The sequence below is a fragment of the Lacerta agilis genome, chromosome 17 (assembly GCF_009819535.1).
Source record: "Lacerta agilis isolate rLacAgi1 chromosome 17, rLacAgi1.pri, whole genome shotgun sequence".
In the NCBI taxonomy this organism is placed as follows: Eukaryota; Metazoa; Chordata; class Lepidosauria; order Squamata; family Lacertidae; genus Lacerta; species Lacerta agilis.
The window spans coordinates 21,239,812-21,258,211 of record NC_046328.1 but is presented as its reverse complement, the minus strand read 5'-3'; the positions used below and the strand labels follow the sequence as shown (position 1 = coordinate 21,258,211).

The window sequence follows — 18,400 nt, the reverse complement described above, 5'->3', positions numbered from 1 at the left end:
AGACAGCGATCTCACCAATGATGATTCACAAAAACTGCTGTTCAGAGGCATGCTTCCAAGCAGTGGCTAGCACCAATAACGCTTACTCTGCTTTTCAGAAAAGAAATGGTCTTATGATGACCAGATCTAATCTTGATTTTATGTCCCCTACACACAAAAAGGTAGGGGGGGGCAAAACCACAGCGGATGCTGCTTGGGGTGGTGTCAGATTAGACCCCCACCCAAGCTTGCAAAACGTCTGGATCTCACAGAGGGAAAGCAGTGGCTGAACTGCCGTGTGGCTTGGCTGCTTCCAGAAATGGTCTTTTCAGATATCAGCAGCTCTCCAGCTAGACCGAATCTGCGCAAATATCCGCCTCCCTGGGGCCCTCAAAATGTCATGAGCCCCTCTGCCAAAGATACCTGAACGAGGCCTCGCACCAGCTGCAATCTGAAGTCACGTTTGGAAGGGGAGGGTTGCAAAAATTAAGACCTTTGAAGGGGCACAGTCAATACCGACTTAGCTATTAGTGGGAGGCAATCAATTCTCAACATTTCATCCTGGGGAAAAAAGAAAAAGAAAAGAAAAGCGGAGGGAAGAACTACTCCCTGAATTTAGTTCAAGCTGCCTTCGTCTCCGCCACTCAAAGAATCTGGCATTAATGGAGCAGGAGATATATATTTATTTTATACAGACAATTGACTCTAATCCTACTCTACAAAAATGTATCATTAAAATGAAGCGTTGCTGTAAAATACCATACATTGATTTATGGCAGGGCTGAGCCAATTTCACAGTTCGTATGACATCACCACTTCTACTGAGCGCCCGCATGGTGGCTTCTGAAAGACTGGGAGGATGGAAAGCGGGGGGGGGGGGGGGCGGCGTGCTGGGAGGGGGTGAGGAGAGAGAGGGGGTGGGAAAGGGAGAGAGGGACTCTACCTGATCTATATGCTCCAGTCTAGGTCAAGGTAAGATTACTGATTAACCTGGGGTAATCATTCTCAACCCCCCCCTCTTTTTTTTAAAACCGTAGGAACAGAATTAATAAGGCTCAGGCCATTAAAAGACCTGCGTTAATAAACCTTTTCAACTCTGCATTGCAGATAAAGCAATTGTGGTGATAAATAGAAACGATGTGCCGTTGTGGGAGTGGACAAATCTCTCTCGGGTGGTTCAGAAAATGCAGCCCAGGGGAGACATTCAGCACTCCAGTACAAACCCCGTTCCAAGGCATGAAGAAAGGGTATCAAGCAGAGTTTAGCTTTTAACTACTATCATTGCCTCTCCCCCCCCAGCATATCAGCTAAAAGCCACAATAATAAGCTTTATCTCTGTTAAATAACAGATTCAGTTTTATGGTTTGGGGATACATCAGTCAGGCTCTTAATCCAAAGATGAGCCTAGGCTCTTGGCGGGCAGGCAGGGGGAACTGTTAAAAAAGAAAAAAGAAAATCTCAAATTCCACTGAGCTAAAATGAGTTCACCTCCCCACCACCCCCTTGAGCAGCCAGCTTTGGGGGGGGGGGTTTGAGAGGTTTCAAATTTCTAAGCCTACTTTTAGGCAAATAAGTGACTAAACCCCAATTAAGTAACATCAGCAACAGACACTGTTTTGCAGAGACCATCTTCAATTTAAAACACACACACACACACACACACACACACACACAATCCATGGATCAATGAATGCTTTCAACTCTAGCATACATAGTTACTTAGACAGTAACTTTCTCAAGCACAGATTCGGGCTCCTATTCCCCTTTCGGTCGCCTCTGCTGTCCTGTCAACGTCTCTCCCATAAGGACCAGTGTTCAGCTCCCTTAAGAAATATCTTACTGATGAAATAGTGGGAGACATTCTAAACTAGCCAAAACTGAGAAATCTAGCTGGTTCCTGGTTGATTGGAAAGAAAGAGACAGGAGGTTGGGCACTGCACACCTAGAAAACCTACTATCCAACAGCGCATAAACTCAAAATTTCTCTCCCATAAGGACCAGTGTTCAGCTCCCTTAAGAGCTCCAGCTGCAGCCCAGCTCATGACTTCTTCATGAAGAGCAGTGCTAAAACTCTGGAACTCGCTCCCACAGGAGAGGCAGCGATTGCCACCAACTTGGATGGCTTTAAAAGAGGAATGGATTAATTCATGGAAGATAAGGGTATTGATGGCTGGAAGCCACAAGAGCTATACTCTGCATCCAGTTACTAATGCTTCTGAATTCCAGTTGCTGGAAACCATAGGGGCATGGGGGTAATAGTGCTTGTGTGCTCAGGTCCTGGATGGCCACTCTGAAAAGAGGATACGGAGTGGATTTCATATCTTCACCTAATAGGAGAAAACTGTCTTGCTCTCTTCTTGACCCATCATGCAAATACCTAACATGCCCGAGTTTGATTTCCCCCTCTTCCCTTCCTTCCCCTTATGTGTCATTTTTAGGGTTTCTTCAAAATCATAAACCTGAGACTGGAGACTGCCTATTATTATTTTTAACTGATAGTATTTATGCCACTCTGGGAGCTGATGTATGGTGCACAAATGCTCTAAATAAAACAACAAACAAACAAACAGGCAGGCAGGCAGGCAGGCAGACAAGTCTTCCTTCAGGGTTTCTACTGGAATCCCCAAGTTTAACAGAAACATCTTAAGTGATTCATCTCCTTAAAATGCCAGTATGCTTAATCACATGCTGTGGATATTAGGACCTGCATGGATACTTAACCATTTGTTTCTCAGCGCAAATCCCAAAAGCTGCTTAGATATGCCACTGTCAATGTATGGAACGTTTTCCTGAAGCCAAGCCCAAGGTTTTGAAATCAGCTGGCTTTTGGTGATCAAGTTTTATGTTCTCTCTCTCTCTCACACACACACACACAAAAATATCTGGATTTTCAGAATTTATTTTGAATGTATTACATCAGGGGACAGCAAACTTTTTCAGCAGGGGGCCGGTCCACTGTCCCTCAGACCTTGTGGGGGGCCAGACTATATTTTGAAGGGAAAAAATGAACAAATTCCTATGCCCCACAAATAACCCAGAGATGCATTTTAAATAAAAGCACACATTCTACTCATGTAAAAACACGCTGATTCCCGGACCATCCATGGGCCGGATTTAGAAGGCGATTGGGACGGATTCGGCCCCCGGGCCTTAGTTTGCCTACCCATGTATTACATCTTGGAATTTTCAGAGGCGTACTCATGTTAGCCCATTACGGCAAACAAGGAAAATCTTACAAGACAGAAAAACCAGATAATTTTTTTGGCTACCACTTCTAAAACATGTAGCAAATCGACAGTAGAAGAGATGTGATACCTTTGTGTTGCTAGCAAATTATCTGAATTATGGATACTATTCTGGTTAAGTTTGTAAGATCTTTGTAATTGGCCAGAAAGACTGGATGCAAACACACACAGAGCAAAAAAAAATGATTGATTGTGATAGCAGGTTGAGCCCAGAAGATGGCTACTTTGCAGGGCTGTGTTTGAAAGAGAGAGTTTATAACACTTTATAGTCTCAAAGCAAGGATGGGAAACCTGTAGTCCTCCAGATATTTGGTCTACAACTCCCATCAGCCCCAAATGTCAGGGATGATGAGGTATAGTCTGGCAACACCAGGAGGTCACTATGGGATGTATCCAACATTCTCTGTTGAACCTGCTGTACTCCTTTGGCCTGACATGCAACTGTGCCTGAAAAAATTCACACACACACCCCAGAACCTCAATTAGGCTGTCAATTCAATTCTTCTAGGCAACATTCAACATTCTCAGACCCTTAGCACAATAACTTCTGCTCCAGTGGATGGCAGAATTTAAAGGCTGGGCAACAAAGGAATCTAGCACAACAGCTGTTTTGGCATAAGCTTGTTGAGCAACAGCTGATTCTAGATTCTTGCAGCCCAACAATCTCTGAATACGCATGCGTGTTTCCCCTTGTGCAACAACCTTCCGCCAGCGCAGTAAGTATACAGCTAAGCGACTTTAACTCATGGCTACATTGGATACAGCCCATTGCATTGGCCACGCAACATCCAGCAAGGCTGCCGGTGGGAGGAGAAGTGTTCAGTCGGCAAAACAGAACTCTCAGGATGCCAACTACCACGTACTTACCCGGCAATGACCACCCCGTCGCAAGAATGCACATCACACAGAACTTTCCCAAGTTCGTACTGCAGCTGGCTCACGGCGCCAACGCGGTTCTGCAGAGGAAGACAAGGGAGCAGCATTGGCCCTGATCAGCCACGTGGCAATCCCAACCATTCTGCTTCCCCATCACCTGAAGGGTCATAGCTCTGTGCGTGCAGGAGGCCCCCACGTTCAATCTCGAACATCTCCAGGTAAGGTTAGGAAAGGCTCCTGTCTGAAACTACGGAGAGCTGCTGCCAGTCACAGCCGGCAACACTAAGCTTAGATGGTTCGAGGGTCTGACTTGATAGAAAGCAGCTTCCTGCGTTCCTGTATGCAGGGGAAGGCTCAATAGCAGAGCACATGCTTGGTGTCCAAAAGATGCCAGGTTTGCCCCCCAGTGCCTCCAGATAGGGCTATGAAAGCTCTCTGTCTGAAATCATTGAGAGTTGATACCCATCATATGCCTCTGCCTAGGTCACCCACCCTCCTGAGCCGTACCTCTCACCAGCCCTCTCACCTGATTTGTACTGCCCTGGTGTGGTTTTTCCTGGCAATAATGCATTTCTGAATTCTGATTATGCCTCTTGCTTGCCTGGATGGAAAGGGATGTATGAGCCTCTCTCTCTCTCTCTCTCTCTCTCTCTCTCTCTCTCTCTGTGTGTGTGTGTGTGTGTGTGTGTGTGTGAACTAGTTTACTATACAAGGTTAAATTTTATATTAATCACTCTGCTGACTTTTGCCCCTGGCCCAGCCTGTCACAAGCATGCAACCCTCAGGCTAAAATAGGTACCCCTCCCCTGCCTAATAGTCTCATAATGGATTCCAAAAGAAGAATCCCCCAAAGTTTACCTTCCAGTTGGTTCTTAAAACCTGCTCCTTCTCCCGGCATTCCCGGAGGGTCCTTTTCCAGAAAGGAGAATCAGATATTTGACTGTTGGGCAGGTAACCTTCTTTTTGGCACAACCGGAACCAAAGGAGCTGGTCTTCTGCAAGGACCTTCCAGGGCTTGCTAACCTAAAAGCAGCAAGACAGGTGTCAGCTCCAGACAGTATGTTTCTTGGAGGCTGGCAGCATCTTCATGCATGGAGTTAAAGTGAAGTTTGGCTGTGCTGTGTTATAATGGTTGGCCACTGTGAGAACAGGATGTTGGACTAGGAGGGCCATTGGCCTGATCCAGCAGATTCTTCTTATGTTCTTAGAAAGCAGACTCAAGGATTGTTACAAATAAATCATACACTATTCCACAGTCAATTGGAAGAATGGAAGAGACAGGTAAATACAAACTGGTTTACTGGCAGTTTCAAATTAATAAGCAGCTTCCTTACAGGTTCTGGGCAGACTTGTTGCTCCCTCCCAAACCAAACGTTTTTTTACTGAAACCACAAATGAGAATATGCTGCAGGCGAGGGATGGTCAGGCGCACTTAACTCCTGCATACTCAGTAAAACAAGGTGATACAGCTGCAAACACATCCAGCAAGTGTCACTCCTTGTGTGAGCTTATCTAATAAAGCAACGCACCACAATCTTTTGGTACCAATGTGCAAGGTCATTTATTGGAAATCCTTCCAAAGCACATCAAATCAAATCTTTATTGATCAATGACCAGAATTAAAGAAGCAAAACAAGAAGTGTATTGAACATGTTGTCCAGATGGGTTGAAAACAATAAATAAAAGTAGCACAGAGTAACATAGGCGCCAACATCTTAAAAGTTGTAGTCATGTCACAAACTCCAAAGAGGAAAATTACAAAGTGTCTGGGGTCAGTTCTTGGTGGGTTTTGCTTAGCAACACTGAGAGTGATAGATGCACCTGATCGTCCTGGCAGATTTAATAAAGGTGGTTCAATAAAGATTTTGTGCAGATCTTGACCCTTCCGACGCCTATTCATTGCAGCACTTGCTGCTACTGGAAAACGAACTTTCCAGCCAATGGGGTAGAGACCCTCCAGTGGGGCGGAGCAGCAACATTACTGCAGTAGAACTATACGGTGTAAAATGAATTCCCAAATGCATGTTTGGGCTAAAGGTGGGTCACCGGTCTGAAAAGGCTGAGGACTCTTGACTTAAAAGTACAATTAGAGCACAAAGATTATGACAGCGCAAAAATGGGGGGGGGGGGGGGGACGCACAAAACCCAATCTAAAATAATTCATTGGCTCCTCAAAACCTGAGTGAAGAGATGCATCCTGTCCAATGGTTGAAATAAGTAAAATGATGGTGCCAGACACACCTCCAAAGGAAGAGTTCAATAAACAGGATACCAACACAGAGAAGGCCCTGCTATGTGTCACCTAAGAACAGTACCCCACCCCCACCTTAACATTCAGGCAGGTCTATACAGAAGGCAGTATAAGGTCCCTTTGTTTCTCTCTGCTGTTATTCCTCCAGAATAAACTTTCACGTAGGCTTATCGGCCACATTAGTTAAATTGCAGCTCAGTGCCTGCACTCTCTCTCTCACTCTCTCTTTGAGACATGCCATATGCTGGAGATATGAAAAGCATAAATGCTCTGCTGAATCAGACCGGGGGGGGGGCATTTAATCTAGGGATAATTGGCATGTCACGCTCCAGGTCTTTCTGTACTACAGTTCCCATCAGCCTCAGCCAACACAGCCTCGGGCCAAGGGTCAGAGGTCATGGGAGCAGCACTCCAGAAATATCTGGATGGTGGCTACCCCAGGTTTAAGCTACATGATGCACACCTGGAGGGGAAGCAGAGAATAACTTCTCACTGGCTGCTCCTGTGCTTTGGAGTTCCTTTTCCTGAGACAAGGAACCCTCTCTGGAAACGTTCCAAAGAGCAAGTAAATGTCTTTAAAAAAAAGAAAAAAAAATGATTCAGACAGGCCTTTTGCCTGTCAGGCTGATTTGTCTTATGGTTTTTCCACCATGTGCGTGTTTTTTTCTGCTTTAAATCGCCCAGAGTTTTACTGCCATGTTTCTGCCCACTCTGGTTTTCAGGATGATAGAAAACTGCCTTATAATTAAGATTCAGGCCATGGGTCCATCTAGCTCAGCACTGTCAACACGGACAGGCAGGGGCTCTCCAGGGTTTCAGACAAGGCTTCCTCCCAGCCCCACCTTGGAGATACTGGGGATTGAACCTGGGGTCTTCTACATTCAAAGCAGATGCTCTGTCACTGAGCTACGGCCCTTCTCCATCAGAAGAGATTAATGTGGGCTTGTTCCTGTTGCTCTGAGCCCCAAATACATGCAAAAGGCAACAAGAAATCTCACCGCAGAGAAGACCCGCTCTCGTGTTGCTACCCTCTGGACCTCTCGTAGAGGGAGCACATGAATAACAGTCTCAAATGATGATTGCAGGGTTCGGGTCGATTCGTATGGGGTCCTTGAGGTATTGACGTTCTGAGCCGTTTAAGGCTCTGCTCATAACGCTAATCATAAAACTAAGTAAAGGGGGGGAGCACTCCCAAAATCATGATGCAATCTCTCATGGAGAAGGCCAGATGTTGCAGGCCAAGGGGTGCCAAACCGTGGTCCATGAACTTCATTTTGGTGGGCTGTGCCATGTCTGCATTAAATACACTGGTTTTTAATTGCCTTTTTAAAATAACGGCTTATATTCAAATATATTTCTTACATTGCATTTTACTGCTCGACAATCTGAATTCTGTGGAAGGCAAATTCTAACGCAATAAAATAGAACATTAGAAATAAAAACAGCAAGAAAAGTATGATCAAAAATTGCACGGCACCTAGCACAGCGCCTTACAATTGCTTCGACATGCAGAAAAATCGCAAAGTGGGGAAAGCCAAGGCGATCAGCAATTTTCAAGTCTACCAATGGGAGCAGGGATTTTTGGGAACCACTGTTTTAAGCCAAGCTCAGTTTCCTTTGGGCACTCAGAGGACATCTTAAGGCAGTGGCTGTGGAACCTGAAACTCCCCTTCTCAACCCTGACCTTTGGCCATGCTGGCTTGAGCTGGTGGGTGTTGGAATGTCACAGGTTAGTGACCCCTGTCCTGGGGTGCTACTAGCTTTCAAGCATGAGGGGTGTATGCTTGTTGAGGTCACACTTGCCTTCTAGCTCGGGAAGGCCCAACTGTGCTGCCTTACACTGTTTTGCTAGCCAGCTGACCTATGCCATTTCACTGCATTCTATGGATTACTTTGCTTTGCTTGTTCAATTGTACTTTATTGTATACTTTGCTTTAAGAGTTCACCACTTTGGGGGGCCTTGTGGGGGCCAGGAAGCGGCCGATGAATAAATCCTCATCATCCAAGGTGGATAAATGCACGTCATGCCTGTTCCGTGTGCTTTTATGAGGTCACAGGATACATGGCAAGTGACGGGAGGGGCGCAGAACACTGGGAAGAAGACAGGAAGGAATGGTGGGCCACGTGAGCTTCACTCCTCTAATTCAGTCTCAAAGGGGTGACGGCTCAAGGAATTCCCAGTCCCAAGTCCTATCAGGCAAGGTTCCAAAAGGCCGTATCACGGAGAGTTAGTTCCTTCCTCAATGGAGTTTCAACATGTGCATCGCGGTTCTCCCAGAAGCACCCTCTGATTAGCGGTGGTGATCATCTCCTTCTTTCCAGGATGGCCTGCTGCTCATCTGGGTGATACAAATGGCCATTTGCTCTCCACTACCCTCACTGCAATTGTGGCTGGCGCAGCACCCAGGACGATTGGGAATATCATGGGCACAACCGCCTGCCGGCGACGCTTTGCGGTGTACTGCTGAGTTAGAAGGGTTGATAGAAGTTATGTGGATCGTGCAGAATAGACAGCTGCTGCTGGTTGCTGAGGGCCGCCTCCACCCGCTGCTGCTCCCGCTCCACCCACCTCTCCGTGTCCTGGCGCGCGACGTCGAGGCTGTGGCGCAGCCGGAGCTGCTCGTGCTCCATCCGCCGATCTTCGCGCAGGTTGGCACGTTCCTGATGGTCCTGTAACGATTGCCGATACAGCTCTTGCGCAGCGAACATGTGGGTGTCCTTGTCCTCCAAGTGGTTCCAGTGCTGCGCCACCAGCTGCTGTTGCCGCTGGCGTATCGCTTCCACTGGAGCGGAGTCACTCTGCCGGGAGCTCATCCTCCGGCGGAATTCCTCCTTCCGTGCCTGCTCCTGCTGCCGCTGCTCCTCTTCCTGCGCCAGACTTTGCCGCTGCTGCAATGCCCGCTGCAGCTGCGACTCCCGCTGCAGCTGTGACTCCCGCTGCCGCGACACCCGCCGCTCCCGCTCAAGCTCCAGCCGCTGCCACTCCTGCTCTGCCCGCTCCACCTGCCGCCACTCCCGCAGCCGCTCCTCTTCCCATTCCCGCAGTTCTGCAGCTTCCTCCTCCTCTGCTGCTTCTCCTGTGATGTAATTGCGCAACTGGGTGATGTAATTGCCCACAAGGGTGATGTAATTGCCCATCATTACATGCAAGAAGCACACAGTCTTCTCTTTGCAGAGTCGATTGTCCTAGTATGTTCCCTGCGCCCATCCATGGAGACTGATATCCAGCTGTAGCCTTCCCCTGGCAGGTTGAGCTTCAAGGCCCACAGAGATGGTAAGGATAACTAACATGACTCAACAATAGGCCCATTGATCACTGGGACTTTGCCCACCATGTGCCTTGGTTGGATTGCTTCAGGCTTCAGCGGCTCACAGGAACCTGTTGGTCCATCTAGTTCAGCACGGCCAACAATGACTGGCAGCGGTTCTGAAGGGTTGCAGAAAGGGGACATTCCTAGTCCTTACTGGAGGTGATGGGGATTCAACCTGGGACCTTTAGCATTCAAAGCAGGTGCTCAAACCAATGGGTTATGACCCCTTCTTGAATGACCGAATAGTCTTCAGAAAAAAAGGAAAGGAGAGAGTTATCTCTTCAGACAAAACTTAAGAAATAGGAAAATTTATTACCATGAATTCCTTTTCTGTGTGTGCCAGAAGAAACTCCAAGACATCACAGTAGCCCTATGGCACCCCATAGCACAAATACCGAGAGACCCAAAAAAAACCCCAAACCACACTCTCCCAATGCTGCTCTCTGGACTGGGTCATGTAAGTAACAGCACTCCCAAATCCCATCCCACGTAGTCAGTCTAGGAGGATACAGCAGTTAACAATATTAAATAGCCACAGAAAGCTTGAGAAGGACCGAGATCATCCTGGTTGTCCCATTAATAGAGGCCATCCCCAGCAGGGTGACCAAGACCAATTGGGTCCCATGACCAGGACAAAGTCAGATTAAAATGGCTCTAGATTTTCCATATCATCCAAAAATGCCTACAGTTGTCCCAATCTTCTCCACCATGTATGCAATGCACTCAGAAGTTGGTGACAATGTTTTTTGGGTTGTTTTTTTCTTGTTCTCTTTAAAACCAATGTCTGCTCATTGGCTCTCAGTCAAACCTAACTCACAGGGTTGTCTGGGGGATTGAATGAGGAGGTGGAAAGGCATGTACACCACCTTGAGTTCCATGGAGAAAAATGTGGGATAGAAATGCAATTATTATTATTATTATTAAGAGGAGGAGGAAGGAGGAGAAGAGGAATTATTATTATTATTATTATTATTAATAATAATAATAATAATCCTGACATTGGCATACATGCAGACAGCTGCCAACAGGAGTTAATGCTCTAGCAAAAGGAAAGAAAACTACCATAGTTGATTGCTTCTTTATCAAATGTTGAGATCTTGCAATTCCGTGCATATTATAATTCTGGGAGTAGATGGAAATAGCTCTATGCCCTCCAGGGAGAGAGAGCCTTCTCTACTAGGGATCTGGGCTCCTCTCAGGAGAGAGATGGGAGGAGTAAGAGATCGTCCAGAGTCCAGTACTGCTTCAGATATCAGGAATGCATCTTATGAGTGTACACTTGGCTGTGAACCTTTGCTTGTGGGTTGTAATATTCTTGAATATGAGTGGTTCATGTATGAGTGGCTCATGTATTAGTGGCAGGCAGAGGTGATGTTTGAGGTAGCGAATGACTGCAGTGGTTGTGTGAAACGACGGATGGTGAGCGAGACTGGATGAACGGTTTTATGTTGTGTTGTTTGGAACTATATATTTATACTGCCTTGTACTTTTCTCCAATTTTATTTGTTTTGTGTTACGGATTGGACAGGGTATGAGTATATTGCTATGTGAATAACTTGACTTTTTTTTTGACTACTCATAGTGCGCATAAACCGCTTTGAGGTCTTTCAGGCAGTAAAGCAGTCTATAAATGGAAGTAGCAATAAATCATGCTAAACTCTTCTCTGCTCTCCATTTTAGCTAAAGTGAGCATCTGCTGACATTGGTGAGGCTTCTGAACAAGAGAAAGAAGTAAATGCAACGAAGGTTTGCCAGCCTCAAAATGAGGATGGGGTGGGGAAGGAAGGAAGGAAGGAAGGAAAGGAAAGGAAAGGAAAGGAAGAGAGGGGTGGAAAACAAAAGCCAAGGCTTGCCAATGTAGAAAGCATTTGTAGCACCATTGCCAAATCTAAGTTAAAACATTGCTTTAGAAAGCATAGACGCTCCTAAGTGGATTCTCGGGTTCCAAGAGGTCCTTTTAACACTCATGGAGGGAAAAAAGCAAAACAAAAACATTATCCCACTGTGATTTTAATCAGATTACTTGTAGCCCCACTAGACTTATAAACCTGGGTTTTTCCAAGGAGGGGCCCTACGACCAGACACCCCCCATTAATGCACCAGGAACTGGCACTGCCAAGCCAAGTAAAAGCTCCGCTGAGCGAGGCACAGCTGCAAGAAACCGCTAATAAAAAGCGTCTCGAGCACACCCTGCTTTACAAGCGTTGCTCCCATTCAAAGCACGGGCAAGCAAACACAAACACACACACAGGCAGCATTTGGCTCCAGCTCAAACTTCCTAGCTCAGCTTGAGTTAAGGGTACAGGTAAGCAACTGTATGCCAAAAGATTTTTTAAAAAGAAGGAAAAAAAGACTTCCCCCCACAACCTAAAAGAGATAGGAAGAGAGAAAGAAATTTCACCCTTGATTTTATTGGTACGGATGCCTGTCTGCTGAAAGCTGAGCTGAGCCACTCAAAAGCATCTTATTAATATAAAAAATAGTAATAATCTGTGAGCGGTGTTAGAAACTGAGATATGAAAGCAAGGAGCTAAATGGCAGCTGGAACCTGGGTTATGGGCGCAACAACAGAATGTCTAGTTGCACTTTTTATAACAAGAATACAAAGCTGAAAATGAATGAACTGCATCTAAAATATTATGTTCATTTTTCACATGGTCTAGTCCTTCCCCTGCCCACCCCCCTAATATTCTTAAGAGGGTCTCTTCTCCAGATTTCAGAGAGGAGCTAGAAGTGAGGGGGGGCAGAAAAAGGTTCTCCTTTCCTCCCACTCTGCAGTTTTAATCTGAAAGTACTGTGCCTAGAACTCAGAAACTGCTCGCGCAAAGGAAATTCCCTGTTGCAAAATGTGCCTTTTGTAGGGAGTTTCAAACACTGTCAGTGAGCTATTTCCCAGGTTTCCACCGAATCATACCAGCAGAATACCCAAGAGCTAAATACAAATATGCAAGAAATTTGTGTTATATAATCTCACATACGTAGCATATATACTGTAGTTATTTTAGTGATTAACTGAATCCTAAAAGGGAACCAGAGCATGCTTGAGTGGAGTGCCATTTGATGTTTTTATACTTTCATAAGGAAGGGCTACAGCTCAGTGACAAAGCATCTCCTTCGCATGCAGGAGGTCCCAGGTTCAATCCTCAGCATCTCCAGGCAGGAGTGGAAGGAGGGCCTCCTATCTAAAACCTGGGAGAGTCGCTGCCAGTCAGTGTAGAAAACACTGAGCTAGCTGGAACAATGACCTAACTTAGTATAAACCATTCACAGTCTAACCCAGTGGACAAATTCTCTGTGACCAAGTTGTGTACAATAGTTTCCTTCTGACCACTGAAAATGATCCATTGGGTCAAAACATGTCTGGTCCTTGACATATTTCATTATCATATTAGGTCATATTAGGACTTTGACCTGAGTAGACAAATCAATCTGTTGCCATAGTTTAGCAATTCTGTCAACATTCTAACCTTCTAATGTTAAATTAATTAAATTTAAATTTCCTTTTCCTATTTTATTTAGAAGGATCCGGGTTTTTTACTATTACCCAACTTAAAACATTTTTTTCGAGCTCACATTGCTCATGACGCCAGTCCACACTAACCAATGCAACTTCACTGCCCTGCCGCCTATAAGAATCACAATAATGGTAATAATAGTAATAACAAACACTAACAGAACAACAGCTGTGAAAAGCAGCATGGCATTCCATCATTCAGCCAAAAAGTAAAATCAAAAGCACCGGGAGGAAAATGAAAACGGTCTTTATTTTTTATGGCTCTGCTTTTTACTTGATCGCTTTAGAAGCTGACTAAAAGCTTTGGCCATCCATCTTGTTCCAAAAGCCTTGTAAAGCGCACAGAACTCAGCTGCTCAGCTGCCTCCTAAATATCCTGGGACTGCTGCTCAAGAATGGCGTCAGAAGCCCACCATTCGCTTAATGTCAAGAAGAGAGCATAATAGAAGCAGTTCCTAATATACAGGTGAAACTCGAAAAATTAGAATATCGTGGAAAGGTTCATTTCTTTCAGTAATTCAACTTAAAAGGTGAAACTAATAGATGAGATAGACTCATGACATGCAAAGCGAGATATGTCAAGCCTTTCTTTGTTATAATTGTGATGATTATGGCGTACAGCTGATGAGAACCCCAAATTAACAATTTCAACTTTGGGGTTCTCATCAGCTGCGCGCCATAATCATCACAATTGTAACAAACAAAGGCTTGACATACCTTGCTTTGCATGTCATGAGTCTATCTCATATATTAAACTCCAGTAGCTAATGAAAACAATTGCTTACATAAATGGACTTTTCCAAGATATTCTAATTTTTCGAGTTTCACCTGTATATATTTTTAAGCGGGAGAGAAGAGTCAAGGCCAGTTTATTGCACCAAGCAATTGGCCTGGACAACTTTGGGGTACAATTTCTGTGTAAAATCTCCATCGCAGGAGTTATAACAGAGTGATTTGAAAGAAAGGAATGACCTGGCGCAACAAAACCCTTACATTAAAAACTTCTATTGCCTGCTTAGAAGTCCCCAATGCTAACTGCTCAATCCTTTCCATTTCTTCTGCTCGGGGTTTCTTTGCAGCGAAGGCATACCACTCTGTCCTTTGAGTCTAAAACGGGTGAAAATCTCCCAATAAAAAACCCAGATGATTTCCTGATCAGAAGAGGTTGTTAATGCAAGCCAGGGGGAGGGAACTTTTTCAGCACTCCCTCGTTGGCAACCCTTCGGGAAAACATGCCGGGGGGGGGGGACAGAAGCAAAAATGGCTGGAGCAACAGATGGGACTTTTACCTCTGTACATTGGGCTACATTTCAGCTGTGCAGAAGTCAGAGGTTTCTATACCACCCACATACACTGACCCCTTGATGAGCTTATAAAGTAGTCATCGATCTCAACCCGAATTCTTAAAAAAATGTCAAAGTCAAGAAATACCTGTATACAATCTTTTTTTAAGCAATAAAGCAGCAAGGTTTGAGAACATTGTTCTACTGCGGAAACTTCTGACTAAGTACAGAGTAAGGCTGGGCGATATCTGGCTTTCAACAGCACAACAGATCACCAGCTAAACATTGCAACATACCAATATATCACAATGTCCGAAATAAAGATGGAACTATGTAGAGGCGAGGTTCCAAACTTTTGGAAAAACTATGCATTGTAAAACTTATTTCCCACTCCTAAGCCTTCCAAGTATGTTTGCGAGCACAATGCAAAGTGTTGGTGCTGACTTTTAAAGCCCAGTATATCTGAAGGAGCATCTCCGCCCCAATCGCTTAGCCCAGACACTGGGGGTCTTCTATTGATTCCCTCACTGTGAGAAGCAAAGTTACAGGGAACCATGCAGAGGGTCTTCTTGATAGTGGTGCTCGCCCTGTGGAACACCCTCCCATCAGATGTCAAGGAGATAAAGAATTACACAACTTCTAGAAGACATCAGAAGGCAACCCTGTATCAGGAGGTTTTTAATGCTTGATGGAAACCCAGCCAGGTGGGCAGGGCATAAATAAATTATTATTATTATTATTATTATTATTATTATTATTATTATTATTATTGACACACACAACCAGCCAGGTCTTTATTCATCCCCAGCAGACAACCCATCACTCCTAGGAGGTCAATATTGACAGCTTTGGGGAACCTGTTAAATGTTTTATGTCGATATTTTATCACTTTCTAAAGAGTGTTCCTGAAATTTCTTCTCTCTAGCCTCTCAATTCTTTTTGTAACTTAGCACCTCTTTCCATCAATATCTGGTTCACTTTGGTCTCAAAAGTTTCTCCCCCCCCCTGCTCCCCCGCAGCCAATCCTGGGAGCTGCACGTAGCTCAGGAAGTGGTCATGAAGCAGTCAACTTGTCAGTGGCTGGGAGAAGGGGGCTGTCAAAGTTTTAATTACTGCCAGAGTGCTCCAGCTTCCCTGCAAGACAGAGAGATGCGGCCTCTCTCTGCTCAGACATGACGGAGGACTAGATTTGAAATTGCAATAATAAATAAATAATTCTGCAGAGCATTATTACCACTCAGTTGGGCACAACCCACTGACCCCAATGGCGTTTACTTCCAAGTAGTACATTCAGAAAGGAAGCGAGAAGCACCAGCAAACCTGGCAAAGACTTACTTGAGCGCATCTCCCCAGTTCCGTCCTGCCGAGGAACTGAAATATTTTTAATGCCAGTTCATAAGGCAGCTGAACGTCAAAGAAGGGAACTTCGTTTATTTCATTCTGAAAAGTAGTCAGAAGAAGTGGGAGACAGGAGTTAAAATAAAATACTGTATCGTTTTTATTCTACAGCTTAGAAGCAACAGGAAAGAGACACAATTCGCTGATCTGCTTTTTTGCATGTACGAGCCCACAGTCTTCATTCTGATAAAGAATCTTATAAAGAATTGGCGTAGAACAGGAGCCCTGAACTTTTGGGGACCCAGGGGCTGTGGGCACAGTAAAGTATCCATTTTACAGAAGGAAAACTGGCAAAGCACAGAGCCCGCAACTATCCCAAACACAGCTACATGCATAGGGTTGTAACCAAGGTTAATCAGAGCAAACTTATTGAAAATAACTGGCCTAAGCTAGCCTCGACTAAGGCACACACCAAAACAAAATAGTCAAAAAAGCAGACAACAGCAACATGAATAAGCACTAATAAAAAATTGTGCAAATTCTCAAACGGTGCCAAAAAAACCTCATAAAAAAGGGAAAAATGGGAGGGGCAAGGAAGCTCAGCAGCCACCAGAAGGGTGTCTAAGGGCATGCAGTGCCCCCAGGTATACAAGCTGCCTTATACCATCAGTACCCAGTGCCAGCCCTACTCAGAATGGACCCACTGATGTTAATGGACATAACGAAGGTCCATTAATTTCAATGGTTCTACTCTGAGTAGAACTAATTTGGATACAACCCTATATGCCCCCCTAGCTCAACAGTACCAGCTGTGCCTGGAAGCAGCTCTTTTCCACCCCCTGCTACCGATCCTTTTACTTGGGGATTGAACAAGGTTTGAAGCCGTCCTGTTCCAAAGCTGGTAACCATTGTTTCTCAGTTCAGATGGAATCAGAAACTATGGCTAACTGATGACTTAGGGGTTTAATGGAGGTAATGCTAAGAATGTGTGTGAACAAAGTTTGCTCAGCTCCGTATTTAGTCAGCTGACATGTGAGCATCCAGACAAGATCACTCTCCTGGTACAAAATTATCGTTCAGCTCCATACATGAAATGGAAATACAAGTGTGCAGAGAAACAGGCTACCTCTCCTTTGGCCCTTAGACCTGATTCAAAAGGGAGCCCAGGAAGGCAGAAGAAAATGACTACTCAAAATAGCTCATCTTAGACTGCCTCAGAGAAGGCCATTAGATGAAGCATCCTATTCCTTCAATTTGAGGGAAGAAATCCTTAAAGTAATGCACAATTATTTCTTCACCTTTACAGGCTGTTTTGAGTACTAAATAACCCATCATCAAAAAGCCTACAGAGCACATTAAAAGAAAAAGATCCCCTTGCAAAACTAGCTGTAGCTTTTATCAGGAATCCAAAAGACAAACATCGCCATCCGCTCCTTGGAGACACACATTTACACACCAGTGCGCTAATGGAGCTCTGGTTCACTAAATGGATTAATTTACTGCCATCAGAAATTTAATCTGTGCTTTTAAAACAAAAAAACAAAACAAAACAAAACAAAACGTAATTAGCCAGAAGAGAGAGGAACAAGCTTCTTCTAACCTTTGTGTTAACTGAAAGTTTTTAAGATTAGCAAGCCAGACAGAGATGGAGGAAGAAGTTTTAAATTTCTTGTTGCATACCATAGCAATGGACACTCTGCTGAAGGGCAGTATATAAGGGCTGCATCCAACAAGATCATTGTGTGTGTGTGGATCAACTTTTGAGTGCAATGGAACTTCCAGTCTCTACACACATACCCATCCCCAAATCTTCTCTGCAGGAATGGGGGGAACTCACAAAACATGTTGGAGAGGTCCATTGCACTCATGTAAGTCATTTCACATGCACACTGGTTTAGTGGGAAAGAACCCTAAATCTTTAAGTAACATAAATCCAACTACCACACTGTACAGAGTAACTACCACACTGACTTTACAACACTTTACAAGGCCAGCTGAGGGGCAGTTAGAAGCAGTGTAAGGGCTGTTCCACATTATTGGCAACAACATCCCTTGTGTCACTTGAAGCATGCAGCCACACTATTCCAAGGAATGGGCAGAGGATGAGGCAGAGAGATGGTGTGTACACAAATCCACAGGATTCTAAGCAGGGGTTCCCTTGCGGACCCAAAACTTGCGGACTCAAAACCGCAACAGCCCTAGGGTTGGCATATTTACCTGGAGTATTTACACTGGAGTCACTGGCAAGGAAAATATTGTTTTTAAAACCCAAAGGCAGGGACAGCAGAAGAGCCACCTCTCCTATCTAGTACCTCAACTTGCTGCAGAATATCCCATCACCACAACCGCACAATTGTTCTCTTAAGCTAGGTGTGGGGAACCTACGACTCTCCAGATGTTGCTGAACGACAATTCCCATCAGCCCTAGCAATCATGGCCAATGGTCAGGGGTTACGGGGGTTGTACTTCAGAGGCATCCGGAGGATCACAGGTTCCCCACACCTATCTTATACAATGTACTGGTTTTTGTTTCTTCTTCCACCTCCAGTAAGAGAAAAGCCTCTACAGGCTAAGACAAGATTGTGCAGGGAAGGGACTTTCTG

At 44.9% G+C, this 18,400-nt stretch overlaps 1 protein-coding gene across 1 annotated transcript in view; it reads right to left on the bottom strand.

Moving 5' to 3' along the window:
- Positions 1–18,400, bottom strand: part of FBXW8 (F-box and WD repeat domain containing 8) — a 62,168-nt gene that overhangs the window by 41,616 nt on the left and 2,152 nt on the right. Inside the window, exons 2-4 of the mRNA XM_033136131.1 lie at positions 15,795–15,899; positions 4,959–5,123; positions 4,092–4,180 (exon numbers count right to left, since the gene is read on the bottom strand). Of these exons, the coding sequence (XP_032992022.1) occupies positions 4,092–4,180; positions 4,959–5,123; positions 15,795–15,899 (359 nt within the window). The remainder of the gene's footprint in view (positions 1–4,091; positions 4,181–4,958; positions 5,124–15,794; positions 15,900–18,400) is intronic.